Source organism: Rhinolophus ferrumequinum, chromosome 8 (genome assembly GCF_004115265.2).
Source record: "Rhinolophus ferrumequinum isolate MPI-CBG mRhiFer1 chromosome 8, mRhiFer1_v1.p, whole genome shotgun sequence".
Taxonomy (NCBI): Eukaryota; Metazoa; Chordata; class Mammalia; order Chiroptera; family Rhinolophidae; genus Rhinolophus; species Rhinolophus ferrumequinum.
The window spans coordinates 55,638,432-55,658,833 of NC_046291.1; the positions used below are offsets into that span (position 1 = coordinate 55,638,432).

At 37.8% G+C, this 20,402-nt stretch overlaps 1 protein-coding gene across 5 annotated transcripts in view; it reads left to right on the forward strand.

The window, feature by feature from the left end:
• Positions 1 to 20,402, forward strand: part of STK39 (serine/threonine kinase 39) — a 276,825-nt gene that overhangs the window by 217,154 nt on the left and 39,269 nt on the right. For all 5 annotated transcript variants that reach the window (XR_004423705.1, XM_033112650.1, XM_033112649.1 and 2 more), the window contains 2 exons: positions 1,212 to 1,264; positions 5,458 to 5,526. Coding sequence is in view for 4 of the 5 variants with exons in the window: in XM_033112650.1 (XP_032968541.1) it covers positions 1,212 to 1,264; positions 5,458 to 5,526 (122 nt within the window). In the remaining variant the exon portion in view is untranslated. The remainder of the gene's footprint in view (positions 1 to 1,211; positions 1,265 to 5,457; positions 5,527 to 20,402) is intronic.

Below are 20,402 nucleotides of genomic sequence, written 5' to 3' on the forward strand. Positions count from 1 at the left end.
ACTTGGGCTAGCTCCTATAGGCGCTGGGGAGATGGGCTTTCTCTCAGCCGGTATCATCCTTTGGTATCTTTTTGGGCCTCCTCACGCTGAGTGTGGCAAGATGTAATAGAACATAAAGAACTAAGATCAGGCAATACACCAAAAAGGGCCCAGAGAGTGGCAGGAGCCATTATGATTTGGGCACTGTACGTAGCAACCAGGAGATAGTACCCAGTTGTAGAACGCCAAAGCCGGAGCACTACTCAGGATTTGATCAGCCTCCGGAAGGATAATACTCAGGGATGTGTATTCAGGTATTTCTGTCTCTGTCTTGGACACCCTTGGCAGCCGAGCAAGTAGTTGAGTGCTTACAGAAATTACTATTTCTTATTTCCTGCTGCAGTTCCTTAAGGTGTTTTTGTTAACTTGAATTTAGCATCTGTTGAGTTAGTCATAATATTTAAGTGTTCTTAATGAAAATTTAAAACCATTCTAATTATAGCTCACTGCCCCATATTATCATTTCTTGGAATTAATATGAATGGAAAACTAATATCTTAAATATTTACTTTTTCCATATTTCCCCAGTGCCACTTAATTTGATTGAATATACATATATATGTACATATTATAGTTTTACATAAGCATTTTACATTTACTTAAATAAAGTTTTATGTATTCAATGGGTAATTTCACAACATTCAGAGTTCCACCTCTAGATAAAATTTTTAACTACAAAATATACACCTCATTCTGGGCATTTTGTTGTGTGATTTAATGTATAATTCTGTCATGAACTTCAGTGTTGCCACTGTCATCCCTGTTTGTTAAACTTCAAAAAATAATTTGATAAAATATTATTTTCTCAGGAAAAATAAGAAAATGCATTTAATATCATTTATTCTAAACCAGAAGCTTCTGAAATGTTTATGAAATTGTATTTAAGTAAATATACTAGTATTGATTTAGTGTAGATTTATAAAATGAGCTTTTTATTTTTGGTATTTTGTGATATGAGCATGTTTATATAATGTAAATTCAATTAGCTAAACAAATATTGCCCTTTATTATTGTCATAACTATCACTTATAGTTGAGGAAGTATTTGGATGTAACCCAAAACTGTAAAATGCTATCTACATGTTGGTAGTATCGTGTGAAAATTGGAATATATTTAGTTTGATTAAACTCTGCTTCATTAGATTTTAATGTGCTATACGTCATGTATTTCAGAAACTCCAGAAAGGAACTTAATGACATACGATTTGAGTTTACTCCAGGAAGAGGTGAGTTTTCATTGAAATTATTATGTTATTGCTACAAAGAATATTTCAGAAATTGATTCCAAGCGTGTATTTATAATTTGTTTTCAAAAATACTCTCTCTAAAAACACAGAAAGGAAGGATAACGGGAGCACGGGAGGGAAGGCAGGAAGGAAGGACTCAGGATAATTGTAGGGAATCCAAACTGAACCACTACTGACTACATGAACTCCAGTGCCCTGGCGTGGCGATGTAGGGCCTTTATGTAGGGATATTATGATGAGTGTGGTGAGAAGCATACAGAACTCCTAATGAGGGCTCAGCAGCAAACATGATACCATGCGAGAGGTAACGTACTTTGCCTCTGTACTCAGGTCGGATTACATGAGCCTACATCAGGGAGTATTTGTGGCCTACATTTGCTCAGGCACCACTGGTAAGCTGGATAGGAACAATGCCAGTCTTGCAGCTGAACACAATTTTAGTGATTTAAATAGCTATTATAACAGCTGAAAGGTTAGACTGGTTGCTTTTGCAGCTCCTGGATGCCTGGAAGTCATAGAACCATGTCATATTTCTTGGTATCTCTAGCACCTGGCAAGAGCCTGGTATGCAGGAGAATTTGAAGTGATTTTGGTTAATTAATGGATAAGTAACATATAAATAGACTTTGGAGACCACAAGACTAGTTGTTCAACAAAAATTACTATTTCTGCTATTTAGTTTATAACCAAAACAACCTAGAGAAATGAAAAATCACATGCTAGCACTAAGACTATAATTGTTTTCCCTAACCTCTGGTTTCAGATTTTTACATATATGCAAATAGCTTTGATGTCTATACTGAACACCTTTCTAAAATATATTTGAATGTATTAATATATAAGCTAATAACACTGTATTTTATGTATTAGAGCTCCATGTAAATTTTAATTTGATTAAATAAGTTGTATTTGCTAACTTTTGCAAACGCTGAAGTTTGCTATCGGGTCGTTCAGTTAACTGCTTTGACATCTCTGCTATTATCATTTGTAATAAAACACAAACTTAGATGCTCGTAGGAGCCAACGTTAATGGTGCGGATATCAGGCAACTAGAGAAACTAGTCTAAGTACTTACATTTAGGTTCAGTTTCTCAAAAACACTGTCAGCCAAAGAAAATAAGTTCCTGGGCCACACATGGTCGTGTGCTCCCTGGCTTTGATCTCTAGTCCCCGGTAGGTGCAAGGATTTAATGATTCCCTGCATATTTGAATTAACCTAACATGTTAACTACCTTTTACAAAGTAATGCAAATAAGGCCCTAATAAGTTTGTTAATTGATCTTTCTTTCTGGGAACATCATCTTTGACAGTTTAGAGTCAGTGTGGAATTGTACAGCACCAGTTACTGTTATCAAAAAGCTACCTATTTTGTCATAAAAATACTGACCGGTCAATGATATGATAAAGTCTAGTAGTTATATAATAAATGTTTCAAGTAAAGTAAGTAAAAGAACATATTCTTATTTTCAGGTTTGTTCTTTTCATCTGATTGTTTAAAATTGGTGATGGCAATAAAAATCAATTTTAATGTAAATAGCTAACAAAGAAATGAATTTCTGCGTGGAGGATTTAGGGGGATAAGATGGCCCTATCAGCATTACCCGGCGCTTTGTGCTGGCTTTGGCAACCTCGTTTGTCACAGTTAGATCAAGAGTCTCCGCTTTTGTTGCCCAGACAGAAACCATAGCGTTGGCTTCTCAATGATAACTGACCTTCCTTGGGCAGTGAGCACAGGCCGGTTAGTAAGGGAAACAGCATGGATATATCGCTGTTGCGTACCTCTGTGATTACTGATGCAGTCTGCGTTTCGGACCTTGTCTGCAGTACTCGGTGCATGCACACCACAGGTGTACTATGTCTATGCTGTATGTACACATAAATAGGCACATGTGGCTAGAATGTGTAACACAAACGTACCCAGTATTCTCTGTCCTCATTGAGCGCAAGCCCTTTGTGTTTGTTATGTTGTGATGTGCTCTGGAAAGCAGAGCACATATGATTATTTAACTTGTTTGCACATTTGGAATGTTAAGCAGCTTAAAGAAAAACAAATTACCAATTACCTTCATGTTTCTGTTCTAAACTATTACTGATGCATTTATTACTTGGGTGCATACAAAGTAACTGCTTAATTGCATGCGTGTGCGCCAGGACTATTTCCATTTTTGGCCAGCCAGCATGACCTTTTTGCTGTTTTAATATGACTCATCTGGTACCAGCAGTCCTGGAAATGGTAGGAGATGCTGTACACTTTAATTGTTTGTGAATGTCATCTGCTTTGGTACTGTTTGAGTGGTAGCCCTCAATGTGGCTGTGTTTGATTATTCCATTTTCCGTTACATTCTGTGATTGTAGCTCCTTAAGTGTAAGATCTTACTGATACTTTAGAGATAATGGTAATTCATTCAGATGCTTTAACAGATGATCAATCAATAAAAATATAACGACTGCCTGGTGTGTGCCCTAGTAGGTCCTTTAATTCAATATGCTTCTTTTTCTGAAGCTTGCGGGAGCATCCAAGAAGATGGAGATTGTGAGGCTGAATGTTCTAGCCAACTTCATAAAGCTAACTCACATTCAGAATAGAACCTTACATTACACTACTCTAGGTTTCATGCCAGGGGATCATTTCAATCCTAACAGAATTTTATCAGGTGTTTTTGTACTTCTAGCAGTGAGGACAGGGCCCAAGATAAGCCTACCTTATGTGGATTTTTATAGTTTAGTAAGATTCCTATGTATTTACTGTCCATGACGTAGTTATAGGTAAATCATCTGTGGAATGAGTAAAATGATAAAGTACCACAGTTTCTTGGAAGTACGTAGAATATCCATTGGCTCTCAAATTTTTATTGGAGATTTGGGAACTTGGGCCATGTATGAAAGGGAGAGAGTGAACAAGAGTGTAAGATGCCTCTCGGATGATCTTTGCTGCTTTATCATCATCACAGTTACCATTTATTGAATAATTACTATGTGTTAGGCTCTGGGCTAAGCCCTTTAAAGCCCCAAAATTATGAAAGATAATTGTACCTCCAGTTAAATTCTCTCTTTCTTTCTCTCTCTCTCTCTCTCTCTCTCTCTCTCTCTCTCTCTCTCTCTCTCTCGCCTAGTCACCACATCCGAGACACAGAGTAAGCAAGGAAACCCACTCTATGTTGAAGGCAGCCTTGCATAGCAAGTGGCAGTTCTGTTTAGGTGCTTGTTTGATTCAGCAGCTATATTTTCAAGTACTCCCAGACCTTGGGAGACATTTAAAGTCAAACATCCATCTTGGCTGTTACCAGCTACTGAGCCGTTTTCTTCTTATCTAGTTACAGTTCTGGATGTTGGTGTGAATATCAGACAGCCATGGGGACCACGTCATCTTCCCTGTAAAAGCTTAGGGGTTCATAATCGTTCTTTTTGAGCACATTGCAGTTTTATCAGTTTCTCTTTACAAGATCTTCAGACTTCTCATTCTTACCATATTCATTCGTAATCTTTCAATTGAGTAATTTCAGCCATATTTACTCACTACAGCTTGTTCGGTCCCATCTTTATGGGATTGCTAATTCCTGTTACTTATCACTGAAAACTACATTCTTTTATTTAGCCACATTTTCTAAGGAAATGAATCTGTTGCTATCAAATGATCAATGCCGTGTTAAAGGAGTTTCTTAATAGCATACATTTAAATAGCTCATCTTAATAATCCAACAAGCTCACAGGCTGTTTGTACCAAATATAAGGTTGTACCAAGTGCTGCCTATTCAACCTTTCCCGTAAATTCTGACTCAGTAGCTAATGATGGAAAAGGACTGATGATGGCTAGAAGTGATTGACCTTGGAAAGAAAGAAAAGCAGTGTCATAGGGACCAGTTATGAGATAACTTCTAGAGATACATTGGAGGATTAATTTAGAAAGTAGCCCAAGAGCAAAAGCTTCTTGGTTCACCAAAAATGAAACATAATTTTGTGTAACTTCTGTTGAATAAATAGCAAGATGCAAATTGTACGTGGCATAATGTATTGCACATTGCTTCTGATTTTCCCTCCTGATAGAATCTGAATTGTTGAATTAAAACACATGTGAATAATTTTTATAATTGAAAAATATATATTTTATGTTGTACTAGACTGCTGATTTTTATTTTTTGTTGCTAATACATATTCATTTCACATTTGGACAGATACGGCAGATGGTGTTTCTCAGGAGCTCTTCTCTGCTGGCTTGGTTGACGGTCACGATGTAGTTATAGGTAAATCATTTTTTAGTATGCAATGTCATTTTTTTGATATGTCAAATGGAAATGCACTTAGAAGCAACATTTTCATAAAAGAATAATGTATTCTATGGATTTTTGAAAATTTCTTTTTGAATTTTAATCTTCTATGTGAAGGAAGTATATTTAAGAGTCATATTTAATTTTCTTTTTAAAAAAGCTCTTAATGTAATTCATCCTATTACTCTGGAGGTGATTTATCCTGATTTATCCAATAAGGAATCTCACTTGTTAGAAATGTAACAAAGAACCTGGAAGTAAGGTTCACGACAAGGCAAAAATTAAGATGCTAAAGTCCAAAAGTCCACGACAAGGCAAAAATTAAGATGCTATAAATTCTATGCGCCGAAGTATGGGGACCTTTGAGGTCCTTTATGAGAATTTTCTCTGGTTTTTTTTTTTGGACACAGTTCTAATAAACTTAGATGTTAGTTTTTTCAGTCCTTAGCAAGATTCCTCATAAAGTCTTAAAGTTGAACTTAAAGATCATTCAGGCCCGTGCTTTATTGTATAGACGAGGAAATAAATTCCTAAAGTGATTTGTCCAGAGCCGTGCTGCTGGGAGACCCACTTTGAGACTGTGGCTCTTTCTACCACCTTTATAATCAGAATATAGCTGCCTGGAGACAGGGGAGGCTGGAAGATAACAGGCATACTGATTGGAGCAAGAAGTGACTGGTGGCCTCCTTACAAGGCAAAGGAGGCAGAAAAGCTGTAGGAGGCAGACAATGTCATCTAAGAGAAAGTGTGGCCTCATTCTACCTAGGGTGAGGGTGGATGGCTCCACATTACTTGGCAAATTCTTAGTTATGAAGATTTTATAATTTAGTTTATTATTGGATATTCATAATGATGACTGTAATCCAGATGTCGGTAATCCAGATTCGTTAACATTATCCTAATGTTAATTATGACATAATAAATATATTGTTAATTATAATAATAATATGTTAGAGGAATGTGTATTATGATAAAACTTTCTTCAAAAATATTCAAATCAAAACCAATGCTTGAGCCTCTTAAATGATATGTTTGAACTAAGAAACATCACTTACTCAAAGTAAGTTCTTCCTAGATAATGCTGGAGTATGTGACCAAGAGCGAGCTTGAGGCAGATATACTCACCCATGAGAATAATTTGTTCCTAGAAATTCTATAATGTAGATCATTGTAAAGTGAATTGTTTAAATTAGAGTAACTGAGTTTTTAGTGGGAGATGAGAATTCTTACTAAAGAATCAGTATCTAATATTACTGATATACAAACAATATTTCATAAATGTAAAAATACAAAAATATCTTCATAATTAGAAGAAAAACCTCTTTTTTCTATTAGTTGTATGTGTACACATTGATTTCATGAGGAAGCTCTGATTCCTCTGCCAAATGGTGCATATACAAGTAAATAGAGACATTTTAAAGTAAAGTATTTGTGTATATCTCCCTATATATCCTGTCTTTCACACTTTCCTTTAAAATCTTGTGAGATCTCATGGCCAGTAGAGTTTTTAGCTAAGTTTTCTGATTAAATATGAGGGGGAGATGAGTAAAAAGGTCAGTTCAACTTTGATATCTACTGTGAATTCCATATCAGAGTTTTTATGCTAATAGTTCCTAAGTAAAATAATAGATGAAAATAATAATCAAAAACACTTTTTTAAAACACTGAATAATGTCTCCTATTGAGCAACAAGTCAAAGATCAAATAATCTTTTGATTTGAGTTGATGCTGGCATGTGGCAGGGAACGTGGAGAATAAAAGGGATTCATGAAAAGATACTAGGTGACATCTTTATTTAAGTGCGGTCTTCCTTCAGACATAGTCAGATTTAGTGTACATTGTTTTCTGCCCCATGCTCAGTGGACTCTAAACTAGAGGAGTTTTTGGTTCCTAAGTTTTTTTGTTGTGGTGGTGGTGGTTGTTGTTTTTTAATTAGAGTTGACATAATATTAGTTTCAGGTACACAAGATAAAGATTCAATGTTTATCATATTATGTTGTGATCACAAGTCTATTAACCATCCATCACCATACAAAGTTATTACGATAGTATTGACTATATTCCTTATGCTGTACATTACATCCCCATGATTTACTTACTTATAACTGGAAGTTATAAGTACCTCTTACTCTCCTTCATCCCTTCACCCATTCCTCCATCCCCCTTTCCCTCTGGCGACCATCAGTTTGTTCTCTTTGTCTAGGAGCCTGTTTCTGTTTTGTTTGTTCATTTTGGTTTGGCTTTTGTTTGGTTTTGTTTTTTTGGATTCCACATATAAGTGAAGTCATATGGTATTTGTCTTTCTCTGTCTGACTTACTTTTAGCATAATACCCTCTAGATTCGTCTATGTCACAAATGGCACGATTTCATTCTTTTTTATGGCTGAGTAATATTCCATTATGTGTATAGATGTGTGTATTCACACACACACACACACACACACACACACACACACACACACACACACACACACACCCCACATCTTCTTTATCCATTCATCTGTCAATGAATACCTAGGTTGCTTCCATATTTGGGTTAGTATAAATAATGCTGCAATGAACAGAGCGGTGCATACTCATGTATATTTTTTTTAATTAGTGGTTTTGTTTTCTTTGGTTAAATTCTTAGAACTGGAATTGATGAGTCATACAGTAGTGTTTTTTTGTTTGTTTTGAATTTTTTGAGGAACCTCCATACTGTTTTTCATAGTGTCTGCCACAATTTACAATTCTACCAACAGTTCATGAAGGTTCCACATTGTCGCCAACATTTGTTATTTGTTGACTTTTTTCATAATAGCGATTCTCATAGGTGTGAGATGATATCTCAGTGTAGTTTTGGTTTGCATTTCCTTGATGATTAATGATGTAGAGCATCTTTTCATGTGTCTGTTTGGCCATCTGTATGTCTTTGAATAAATATCTGTTAAGGTCTTCTCCCCATTTTTCAATTGGATTGTTTGTTTTTGGTTTTTTGATTTTTTTTTCTTTTGAGTTATATGAGCTTTTTATATACTTTGGACGTTAACCCCTTATTTGGTATATGATTTACAAATATTTTCAGTAGGTTGTCTTTTTTGTTTTATCGATGGTTTCCTTCGCTGTGAAAAAGCTTTTTAGTTTGATACAGCAATCTGTTGCATTTCTATATACAGTACGAACTATCAGAAAGAGAAATTGAGAAAACTCCATTTACAACTGCATCATAAAGAATAAAATACCTACGAATAAATTTAACCAAAGAGGTGAATGACCTGTACTCTAAAAACTATAAGATACTGATGAAAGAAATTGAAGACAACACAAATAAATGGAAGGATATACTGGCTCATGGATTGGGAGGAGTCACATCATTAAAATGTCCATATTTCCAAAAACAATCTAATCTGTACATTCAGTGCAATCCCTATCAAAACACCAATGGCATTTTTCACAGAACTAGAACAAACAATATTAAAATTTATATGAACCACAAAAGACCCCAGATATTCAAAGTAATCTTGAGAAAGAACAAAGTTGGAGGTATCATGCTCTTTGATTTCAAACTAGGCCACAAAGCTATAGAAATTAAAACAATATGGTACCCGCACAAAAACAGACAAATACCGTGTTTCCCCGAAAATAAGACCTAGCTGGACAATCAGCTCTAATGCGTCTTTTGGAGCAAAAATTAATATAAGACCCAGTCTTATTTTATTATAAGACTGGGTATTATACTATTATATTACATGACATGACATGACATTATATTGTATTGTATTGTATTATATAAGACCCAGTCTTATAGTAAAATAAGACTGCATCTTATATTAATTTTTGCTCCAAAAGACGCATTAGAGCTGATTGTCCAGCTAGGTCTTATTTTCGGGGAAATACAGTAGATCAGTGGAACAGAATAGAGAGCCCAGAAGTTAACCCACATTTATATGGTCAGTGAATCTACGACAGAGGAAGCAAGAATATACAATGGGGAAATGACAGTCTCTTCAATAAATGATGTTGGGAAAACTGAACAGGTACATGCAAAGAAAAATGAAACTGGACCACTTTCTTGCACTATATACAAAAATAAACTCAAAATGGATTAGACTTACATGTAAGACCGGAAACCATAAAACTAGACAAAAACATAGGCAGTAAACTCTTTGACATCAGTCTTAACAACATTTTTTTAGATATGTCTCCCAGGGCAAGGGCAACAAGCAAAATGGTTGCGTTTTTTTAAAGGAATAGATTAAGGCATATTTCATGGACAACTTATTGAGTGTGTTTTCAATATAGTACATAACCAGAAAGCTCATTTTTCCACAGTTTAATTACTCATTCTTACAATTTTTTTTTTTTTTTTTTTTTAGTTTTGTCTTTTTTCCCCTAAGAGCTAAGTGTAGCATATTGGAGTAAGACAATGCATGTGCGATTCTTCCTTATCTAGTAGCATTAAAAATGCCTTATAGAGATATCACACTTTAGAGTTACAAACAACATTTGCATATTTCGTCTGATCATTGCATCAGTGTTATAAGGTAGAAAGGACAGATTGTTTTTAATCAGTATCTTATAGAGGAAAAATGGAGATGAAAAGATGTTTCTGGATATTGCAACTTGTCATGGTCCTTTAATATGGCTCTTGTGACTCCAAGCCCAGAGTTTAACCCTGACACTCTGTGTGCAGTGAATCCGATATCTTCAGCCTTGAAAAGTAGACCTCGATAAATTTAAATGATGGTGGTTTTTGTGTCTCGGGGGAAAACAAAGCCTTTTCTCATTGATTTTTCTGATTTTCCTGCAAAATAGATCATTCTATTTTTCTGCATCAGTAGGTGATTTCTATTTTAATTGTTGACTACTTGACAGATAAAGTGTGTTTAATTGTGTCCCCTCTAACCTATCTCAGCACTTCTCTGCTCCCTCCCTTATCACCTATTTCTCTCTTACTGAATTTGTCCCACTAGCGTATGGTTATATTTTTCTCTCATGTTAAAAAACCCCCTTCCTACCCATTAGAGCTAAACTCCTCAAAAGAATTGCCCCCCCGACTTCAATTCCTTTCCTACCACTATCTCACAAACCCACTCCAACGAGACCTTTGACCTCTTGTCTTCATGCAAACCTTTCTTTTCAAAGCCATATCTGGGTAAAGCACATGCCTGGCAGATGAAATGGCCGATGCAAAGGTCTGGAGGCTAGAGTGGAGGGGGAAGATAAGTGGTCCGTGAACGACTGCCGTGATCCTAAATCCAGTGCTTAATTCTCAGTCCTCATCTTACTTCTTGACCTGTCAGCAGCATTGGGCACAGTTGACAATGCTCTCCTCCATGATAAGCTTCTTTCATTTGGTTTTTGAGACTATTCTCTCTCGATTCCCCCATCTTACTGGTGTTCCCTTCTTGGTCTTTTTTGTTGTTTTCTCCTCATTTCTCTGACCTGTGAATATTCACATGTCCACGGACTCTTTCCTTGGATCTCTTCCCTTTAATCACTTCTCATCTAGTTTCATGGTATTGATGCCTTCTAGTCTCTCTCTCCCAAATTAATATCGCCAGCTCAGACCTCTCCTTTGAATCCCAGACTCATATCCAGCTCCCCTTTTGGTGTCTTCACTTAGAAGGCTAATAGGCATCCCAGATTTAATTAGCACCTCCAAAATCCAGCCCCTGGGCTTTCCTCCCAACCTGCCCGTCCAATAGCCTTACACTCTAAGGTGATGTCAGCTCCATCTTTTCAGGTACTCGAGCCACAAACCTAAGAGTTCTCCTTAACTTTTCTTTCTCTCATACCCAACATCCAGTCTGTCTGAATGTGTACCCATGATCTGGCCACTACTCACCATCTTGCTTACCATCCGGTTTCTCATCTCACCTGAATGATTGCATTCATCTCTTCGCTGGTCTCCCTTCTCTTCTGTTCTTGCCTACCTTCAGCCTATTCTCATCTCAGCAGCCAGAGTGATCCGAGTAAAAAGTAAGTCATTTGCACAAGGCCACATAAAGTGTGATTTCATTTATGTGAAATGACCAGAATATGCGAACCCATAAAATCAGAAAGTAGATTAGGGGTTGCTAGGGCCTTAGGGTCAGGTGGGGAAAGGAAAGTGACTGATAATGGATATGAGTTTCTTTGGGGGGTAATGAAAATGTTCTAGAATTAGAAATGGTAATGGTTGCGCAACCTTCTGACTATACTGAAAAACAGTGAATTGTGCACTTTAAAGGGGTGAATTTTATGATGTGAATTAGGTCTCAGGAAGAGTAAGCCATATCATATTAATGCTTTAGATATAACTGATGGTGTTCCATCTCACATGTCAGTGGCCTGCAGTCCCCTACGTGGTCTGTCCTCTATCACTTCTCAGACCTTTCTCTCTTGTACTTTCCCCCTTGCTCATTCTGCCCCAGCTACACTGGCTTTTGTACTTCTTCTTCCTTCTGCCAGGATGCTCCTTCCCCAGGTACATGGGTTTATCTCCTAGTGTTTAAATACTACCTGTCAAAGCGGCCTTCCCTGACCAGGCTAGTTAAAATTGAAACCCACTCCCAAATCTATATGCACTTTCCTTTATTATTTTACCCAGTCTCTCCCCATCTAATAGGTATATGTTTCATTCATTTATTTTGTGAACTATATCAGTTTTTGCTTGAGAATAAGTTCCTTGCAGGCCAGGATTTTCATCTGTTTTGTTAATGCTATGTTCCCAGTGCCTCCAAACTGTGCATTTCCCATAATTGGCACTCCATAAACTTGTTAGAGATAAATACATTCCATTTTGAAATACACAGGTAGGTATCTTGTAACATTAACTTTAGAAACGGAGACTATTTTGAGTTTAGTATTTTAAGAATCTTTTGAAAGTACAGAATTCAAGTATCATTTTATAAATACGAAATTCACTTGACAAAAGCGGTACATGAAAAAGTCCAATTCAACTTAGAACATTGGCATGCAGAGGTTTGAATGATTTCTTATGTGTGTATTTTTCAGCTTTCATAATATAAAACAACTAACATTTAAATAGATTAAAAAAATTTTCTTTCCCATCAGAATTTTTGCTTCGATTGGAGTAAATGCTTAGGGCAACATGAAAAACCTGAGAAAAGCAATAGTATATGTTTTGGAGCAGTGAATATTATGATTTTTACTATAATGCAGCAGATGTTACAGAAAAATCTTCCATACCTAGCTTCAGGGTAATCTTCCTTTAGTGAGGGAACCTTTACAAAGCAGAATTTAGATTGAAGAAGGACCAGGTGTAGTGACTTGGAGTGATTGCTTTCGTGCAGAAGCAGAGCAGTGCAAAAATTAAAAATACAGTGTTTACAGACTATCGGAGGGCCTAAAAAAATAATTTTCCTCCCACCTTCTAAGTTCTTATAACTGGGCTAATAATCAAATTAACAGAGACAAATTAACAAGAGAAAATAACCAAAGTTTATTCTGCGAATGCACATTTGGGATGCCATAAGAATGAGACCTGAGACGCATTGGACAGTTGAGTTTTATGTGCTGTTATGGACAAAGGAGAAAAAGGGAGCAGGCAGGTGTCTGGGATTTTGAAGGGATAATAGGCAATGTATAGGTAGCCGAGGCAGAGCTGAACACCTGGCAAACAAATTTCTGCTAGGCAACCCAGAAATAATGGGACACCAGGGGGCTCTAGCTAACAGGCCCCTGCTTAGATCCTTCCGATTTAATACTAAAATGAGGATGCTAAGATTCCTGTCTGGAGCAGGCTTTTCCATCTGAATCTTTTAGGAAAGGCAGAGGGTCAAAGGTTCTTTCTGAGTCTCTTGTTTCTTAATGCCCAGCTTAGAATCAATATTCCAAAAGGCACATTTTGGGGAGGCGAAAGTGGTCGCCTTCAACTAAAATCATAAACCCACTTCACTTGTGCTTAAATGCACTAGTACCATAGGCAAAAAGCAGGAAACATTTTTAGGCCTTGTGTAAAGTGGAAACTGGTAAGCTTGGTAAGACCTCCTGGGTGAGTGAGTATTGGTCTAAGAAAATAAGTTAACTTTGCAAGATGCACACGTTGATAGTATGCATGTATAAATTTGCTTATTTTACCTGGCTGGGATGGCTGACAAATGGCAATAGACCGATCTGAGTCCCCATCCCAATTGTTTCAAAGAGGAATCCTGAGCATGACTGATAGAGTGAGGCAGCAGAAACGTGTTTCCTTTGCCTCCTAGTGAATAAACACCAATCACAAGTTTCCTCTGGACTAGAAGCACAGGAGAGAAAAAAACAACTCATGTGCAAAAGACAACAAAGTTCTGAATTCTCTTCAGACCTTGTGATACATGATATTTTTGAGCCTCTCTTGAATGAATGTTAGAGCCTTAGCAACAGAAAGCACACCAGTTGGTGTTTTTCGGTTGCCTGGCCTGCTCACCAGCTCCTACAAAGCTGCTGAGCTCCCATCTGCAGTGCCCCCTTCAGGGGCCAAGGTACTACTGAACATGGAAGAAGCAGCCACTTGGCAGCTGCCTTCTGGAGAAGTGCCAGATGTTGGAATTTCTGTTTCCCAAGAAGGGAGCTGTATAGTTCATTTGTATAGTTCTCCTTTGATGGATTTGGAGCCTAGCTGACTAGTTATCACTGCACTGGAAGCTGATATTCACCATATATACATCCTTTGAGCTCTCTCAGTGGACTTTTGCGGGGAGTTTGTGTCCCTGCAGTGTTCTTTTCCTGCATACGGACAATCCTTTCAACACCTGGCTGCCTTTCAAGAGTCACCATAAATGCCACCTCTGTGAAGCCTTCTCTGATGCTCACCTCCTCTGTCATAGATTCTGGAGGACAGCTTTTCATGGTCTTGCATGCCAGAGAACTGTATTTTCACCATTTTTAGTGCCATGTGGCTTTCATCCTGCTGTACTTCCTGGTGGCTGTCTTCTCTTTGTGAGGAGATGGAGGGCACCTTTAGAAAAAGGCCTGTCTTCTATGCCCATGGATAAATGAATACATTTAATTCCTTCTGACAAATTGAATACTGGAATAGTTGATTTGGACAATACAAATATTGTTGTACCCTCTCAAAATTGAATAATAATTCACCATGATTGATTTTCTTTTCTTTCTCTCTGCCCCTCTTCCCTTCTATGCATCCTTCCTTCCTCCCCACCTTCTTCCCTTTCTCCTTCTTGATTTTCCACATGACTTTTTGAGTCTTGACTCTTTGGAAGGAAATGTGGTTGGTCTAGAAGGCCTCTAGTGCTTACTGAGATTACACTGTTTGTCTCAAAGTATGAACCGTGAGATGCCTGCATCAAAAATGCACATTTCTGGGTTCCAGCCTAGAATTACAGAATTTGGAGTGTTGGACATATATTGTGGAAGTTTGTGTTTTTAACAAGCATCCCAGGTGATTCTTATACACAATAGAATTTCATGGCCACTTCTGTAGTTTCTGTTAGCAGTAACCTTTGGAGAGTGTTGAGCTCATTTTATTATCTGTATATTCTTTCTAATTTCACTAATTTCCTTTGCTTTTCTTTCATGCTTGATTCTCTTCTCTCTTTAGGAGTCCATTTTAAAAAGGTGCCAGTCAACTTGATAAATTGTGTGTGTATAAACAGTGTAGATGTGTGGAAAAGCATCACTGGTATAAATTTTCCCCATAATGAGTCATTACGGTTTTTATGAAAACAACTGTTGTTGCTCAGAGTGCAGTAGGATCCTCCACGTGGCCTTTGGCTTTTATTTTTCCGTATAAGAGCGAAACATCTTTAAGCTCCACAGTATGCAGGCAACAGAACCTGTGCTCATCCATGAGCATGAGGTTGGATGTGTGAAGTGCTTTGTCCTCCAGCTCTAGTCAGGGACATTTAAGTCTGTTGTGAGTGGTCTGGGATTTATTGACCAGCAGTGCACTTTTGCAATGAAAGTTCGTATTCTCTCTTATATTCAGTTCAATGATTGTGCTATGATGTTGAAATTCACTGAAGGAAAACTTTTGTTCAGAAAATAGGGTCTCTATTACACAACCGTGCTATGATTTTAAAATGGTGAAAGATAATTTAAAAAGGGAAGAAAACTCCATAAGCCCTTTCTGGGTTTAGACAGACTCAGGGTTAGTTGAATGATATCAATAAATACAGTCGAGTGATTCCTGATTAAAAGTTGTCTGTATGTTAATTTTAATAGTCTAAGGAACTAGGAGCTAGAAATGGCTTGGGAGTACTAAACTGATTACTTTCCTTGTATATTTTTTTGCAGAAATAAATGCTGAACAGTTTAATAGGGCATAGGGTGACTGTTTTCAAAAATGTGCCACTGCCAATTTGATTGTAGATCAATGTCCCTGGTTTCCCAAGTATCTTCTTTAAAAAAAAAAAATCTTTATTGAGATATTTATTCCCTAAACAGGAAAGTTTAATATTAATTTTAATATTAAAATTAGTATACAAAATTACTTTTAAATATTTACAAGTGATAGTCCGGACTAATATAAAAATACCACGCATGACTGCCATTTGTAGATGAATTAAAATATTCATCAGTTGAACTCGTTGGAGAGATGGTAGAACCACAGTGGTGGTGTTTAAATATCCAAAGAGCAGTTCGCCCTGTGGAATGCTGGGAACAAGGCCTGAAAAAATGTACAGAGGGCACACTCGCTCACTCTCTCCTGCTCTCCCAGCATTAATTTTGAAGCTAACAGCCTAAGGGTTAATGTATGTTAAAGTTAATTCAATTACAACAGATAGACTAAAGTCAAATATAATTCTTGTTTTAAAAGAGTATCATTTTTATAATCTGGTGACCACACTCCCCTGGCCCCCCAAAATTCAAGGGAATTAAACAAAAGAAACATTTTCCTAACACACCGCATCAGAAGCTAAAATAAGCTGCCCACTCCTGTGATTGAATCTGCTGCCAGCCCCAGCCACCCCCTGTGCTTACTTATCTGCCAATTCTAATGGAAAATGATAGACTATCCAGATAAGAGTTGGCAGAATTGTTTATAAAGACATTCTGATTGGGGATGGGGGAGGGAGGGTAGTGGCGATTCAAAATTACCTTTCAAAAGGTGGGCAAATGTTATTTCCAGGAAGTTCTAAAAAAGTAGAAAATAACGTGTAATGTCCCCAAAGATGTCCTCAGTTTCTGTGTTACATGATTATGAATCCTTGCAGCAGTAAACACACGGTAAGCTCTGATTTTCTAATTAACTTTGTCCTTTTTATTTAGTTAGGAGTTGTGGATCCTCTTTAAAACCATTGCTATAAATAGACTCTAGTTAAGATCTATATACTTAATTTCACTGATGTGAAACTAGAGCTAGCTAGTGGATTTGTCTTAGATATTCACTAAGTCAGTAGAGTCTTGCTTTTTTCAATTACTTTAAATTCTCCTGTTTTAATTTATATTAACCTATCTTTTAACTCTAGAATCAGATATGCCTGAAGATGACACTCAATCCAGCCAAACTTTCTGACTTCAGAATTACAGTCAGGCCCAAATTACTAGTCCCTATTTGTAATAAGAGAACATCTTTCCAGTGGAAGTAAAGTAGGTTTACTCCAGTTCAAGAAACCTAGCCATTCTGATAGTATACATTTGTCTAAGACTACCAGGTGTGTAGGATTTAAATTAAATAGCTCTCTTCCTGAACAGTCTGCTCCATTGGTAGATTGATCTGTCTTTGGCTCTAGTTACTCTGTGTGTGTGTGTGTGTGTGTGTGTGTGTGTGTGTGTGTGTGTGTTTACCCGCTTCTAGTCTGTCTGTGATATGCAAGGTCAGAAGGACAGGAAAGGACTTCCAAATTGCTTAGGCACCAGCCTTATTTTCCTTCCCTGTCAGATGACTATTAATTTCTCACTTATCCTTCTCACTGTTTTGCTTCTAATACTTGTAGTTGTCAATGGCACTGAGAAATAAGGTAGGAATGGCATGCACTGGAAATTTAACATCTAATAGAAAGGTAGGGTACATATTAGGGGACTTGATTTAGACAGCACTGCTCTTGGGAAGCATAAAGATGCTCTAGATTATTCCTACTAATGGGCTTCTCGGGTGCTGGCACAGTAGGCTTGCTGGAGCTCTTAGGATTTCTTTAAAAACAAAACAAAACAAAGAAAAACCTTGGGTTTTTTATTTAGTGCTTGTGAAAATTGTTATTAGGTAAGGAATGGGTATAAGAAATTAATTTTTGTTATTTGTTTTCAGGAAGGAGTTTTTAATGTCAAAAATACAGAACTCTGCATTTAAAATAACTCTGAACAATGGCTTTATATGGTTAATTAGCAATAATTAAATATAACAGCTCAGGCTTCTAGGCATAATCTGAAATATACAGTTCAAATGTATGCAGACTAAATAGTTCTTAGCCAATAACAACAGGTACTCCCCTGGGGTATTACTGAGCGTACCCAAAGGGATATGTCTCAGGGTCCTTAAATCACTTTGTCAGTGCTGGTTACCATGTGGTGGGCTCCCGGCCTCCTCCTTGTTCCCTGCCCAAGAGGCTGCCTGAAGAATCCTCACTAGTTCCCAGAAAGCATGAGGGACCCAGTGCCTACAACAGGGATGATGCTTCTAGAAAGTCCGAGGGCACTTCCTGTTATTGAGCCACGGTGGTACCTGCTTCCATGTAGCAGTGGGGAGAATGGCCTTCTGCCACACTTTGTCACCCAGGACCCGAAGCAGCCTTGTCTCATTTAATAAAAAAAGGCATTGAATCTTCTCTGTGCTGGGCACACCTGGTGAGCAAAGCAGACAGAGTTCCTGCCTCCCCGAAGCTTCCAGTCTAGCAGGAGAGGCAGACATCAGTTATGTCCGTACACAGGTATAGGGGAAATTACAACTTGCAGGAGGTACTCTGAAGGAAAAACAATGCACTTTACAGAAAAACAGTAATAAACAGGGCGTCCTCAGTAGATTCAGCAGTAAGGTAAGCCCCTCTGAGGGAGAAACATCTGAGTGAAGTCTTAGATGTAGCCTGGCCATGCTGGGCAGAGGCACAGCTTGTGCAAAGAGAGTGAGCTCTGTAAAAGGTGACCAGTGTGGTGAGTGAAGAGAGGGTGACATGAAATAAGGCCAGCGTGGGCAGCAGGGACCAAATAGTGCAGGACCTTGTAAGTTGCCATTTGTTATAATGCCTTGTGAAAGCTAAGTCCTAGTTATTCAACGTCAGTTGAGTCTCTGTGTAGGTCAAGTATAAATCTTGCACCTTCCCTGCCTTTTTCCAATCACACAGGGCAAAGAAACACTTCCCTTCAGCCTCATTCATCCTGCAGAGTCAGCTCACAGTTTATATGGGCCCAGACCGCTTTGCTGCCTAGACTTGATTCCCAGCTGGCTGCGGTGACCGGACAGTAGGACTGGGGGCCTGGAGAAATAAAAGCGGAAATGATGTTGCAACATTCAGGTTCATTTATGCTCCCGGGCATGGAAAAGTGACTTGTAATTTAATGTTTGGGGATCAGGAGAGCTTCAGAGATACCCTCCAGTAATTCTGAATCCAATTACTCTATCGAAAGGAACTTAGGATTCCTAGAAAAGGCAAAAATGTGGACGTGGATTGCAGGCGTTTTCTTTATATTAATTGGTAACCAAAAAGCCTACATATATATTCCCAAGGAGGATGAAGTATATTTTCCATGTCATAATATTGCCTTTATTCTCACACAAATTATGGTGTGGGTTAAGGTAGCACCATACATACAATAGGACAATTATCGTTAAAAGAGAGTACCAAAGACATACAGTACTAATATTCATCAGGTGAAAGCAAACTTGCCATTTCAAGGCCATTAATTGCAGTTGAATTTAGTGAATTTTCTTTCAGGGCCTAACAGCCTAATTACCCAAATTAAAGTAAGCATTCACGTGGCATCGTGTTCAGCATGTAGGTGTAGTAAAGTAGGTCTGGTTTCGCTAATCTTTGTTCTGGTGAACGAGGTATAGAGCTGGGCCAGTGCTTCCTCACAGTGGTGATTTCTGGAGGTTGATAAACTACTAAAACTCTCTGATAGTGCTGGTCATTCCTTTTTATACTCTTCCTTTATTGGCTTTACTCTCTGGGCAATATTCTCTTACTAGGGGGAAAAAACAGCTTTCCAAACTTCTGAGGGGTAGAGGTTAATAAAAACAGTGAGTGGCGTAGAAATTACTATACAGGACTCTATCTATATAAGCTCCGTTACTATACGGCCTGCCTTAACTGACATCTGTAATTATTTATTTTTCAATTATAGTTGACATTGTTATTTTATTAGTTTCAGGTGTGCAGCATAGTGGTTAGTCATTTATATAATTTACCAAGTGATTCCCCCCAATTAGTCTAATATGCCCCTGGCACTATACATAGTCATTACCATATATTGACTACCTTCCCTGTGCCGTACTACTCCTGTATTTATTTAAGTAACTGATTTCAGGTTGGGTGCTTATTGGTAAATTTTAACATCAGTTTTTATCTGTCTCTTGAGCAGCTGCTGCGTGGCTTTCCACATTGTATACTGCTTTTTGCGATTGTATTGGTAAAACATCCCCTTCTTCTTTCTTAGACTCTGAAAATCTGAAATATGTGGAGACTTTGTGATGTAGGGAAGGAGTGCTGGCTTTCGAATCAGAAAGACACAGGCTCAGACGCCAGCTCTGCCAGTGCGTAGATGTGACTGTGGGAAGTTCCTTGCTGTCTCTGGTCCTCCATTTCTTCTTTTCCATGGAGTGAGCCCCTTAACTCGTCGGGTTGTTTTGAGCCTATTGGTTCCATGGAGTAGTTGGTGTGACAGTGGGTCCTTAAGAGGCACTCAGTAGTGGTAGTGCTTCCTTCTTTTTATTTTGGAGTCAATTCATTTGGACTCAGTGTAAGACTTCTTTTATGAAATACCCGTCGGAG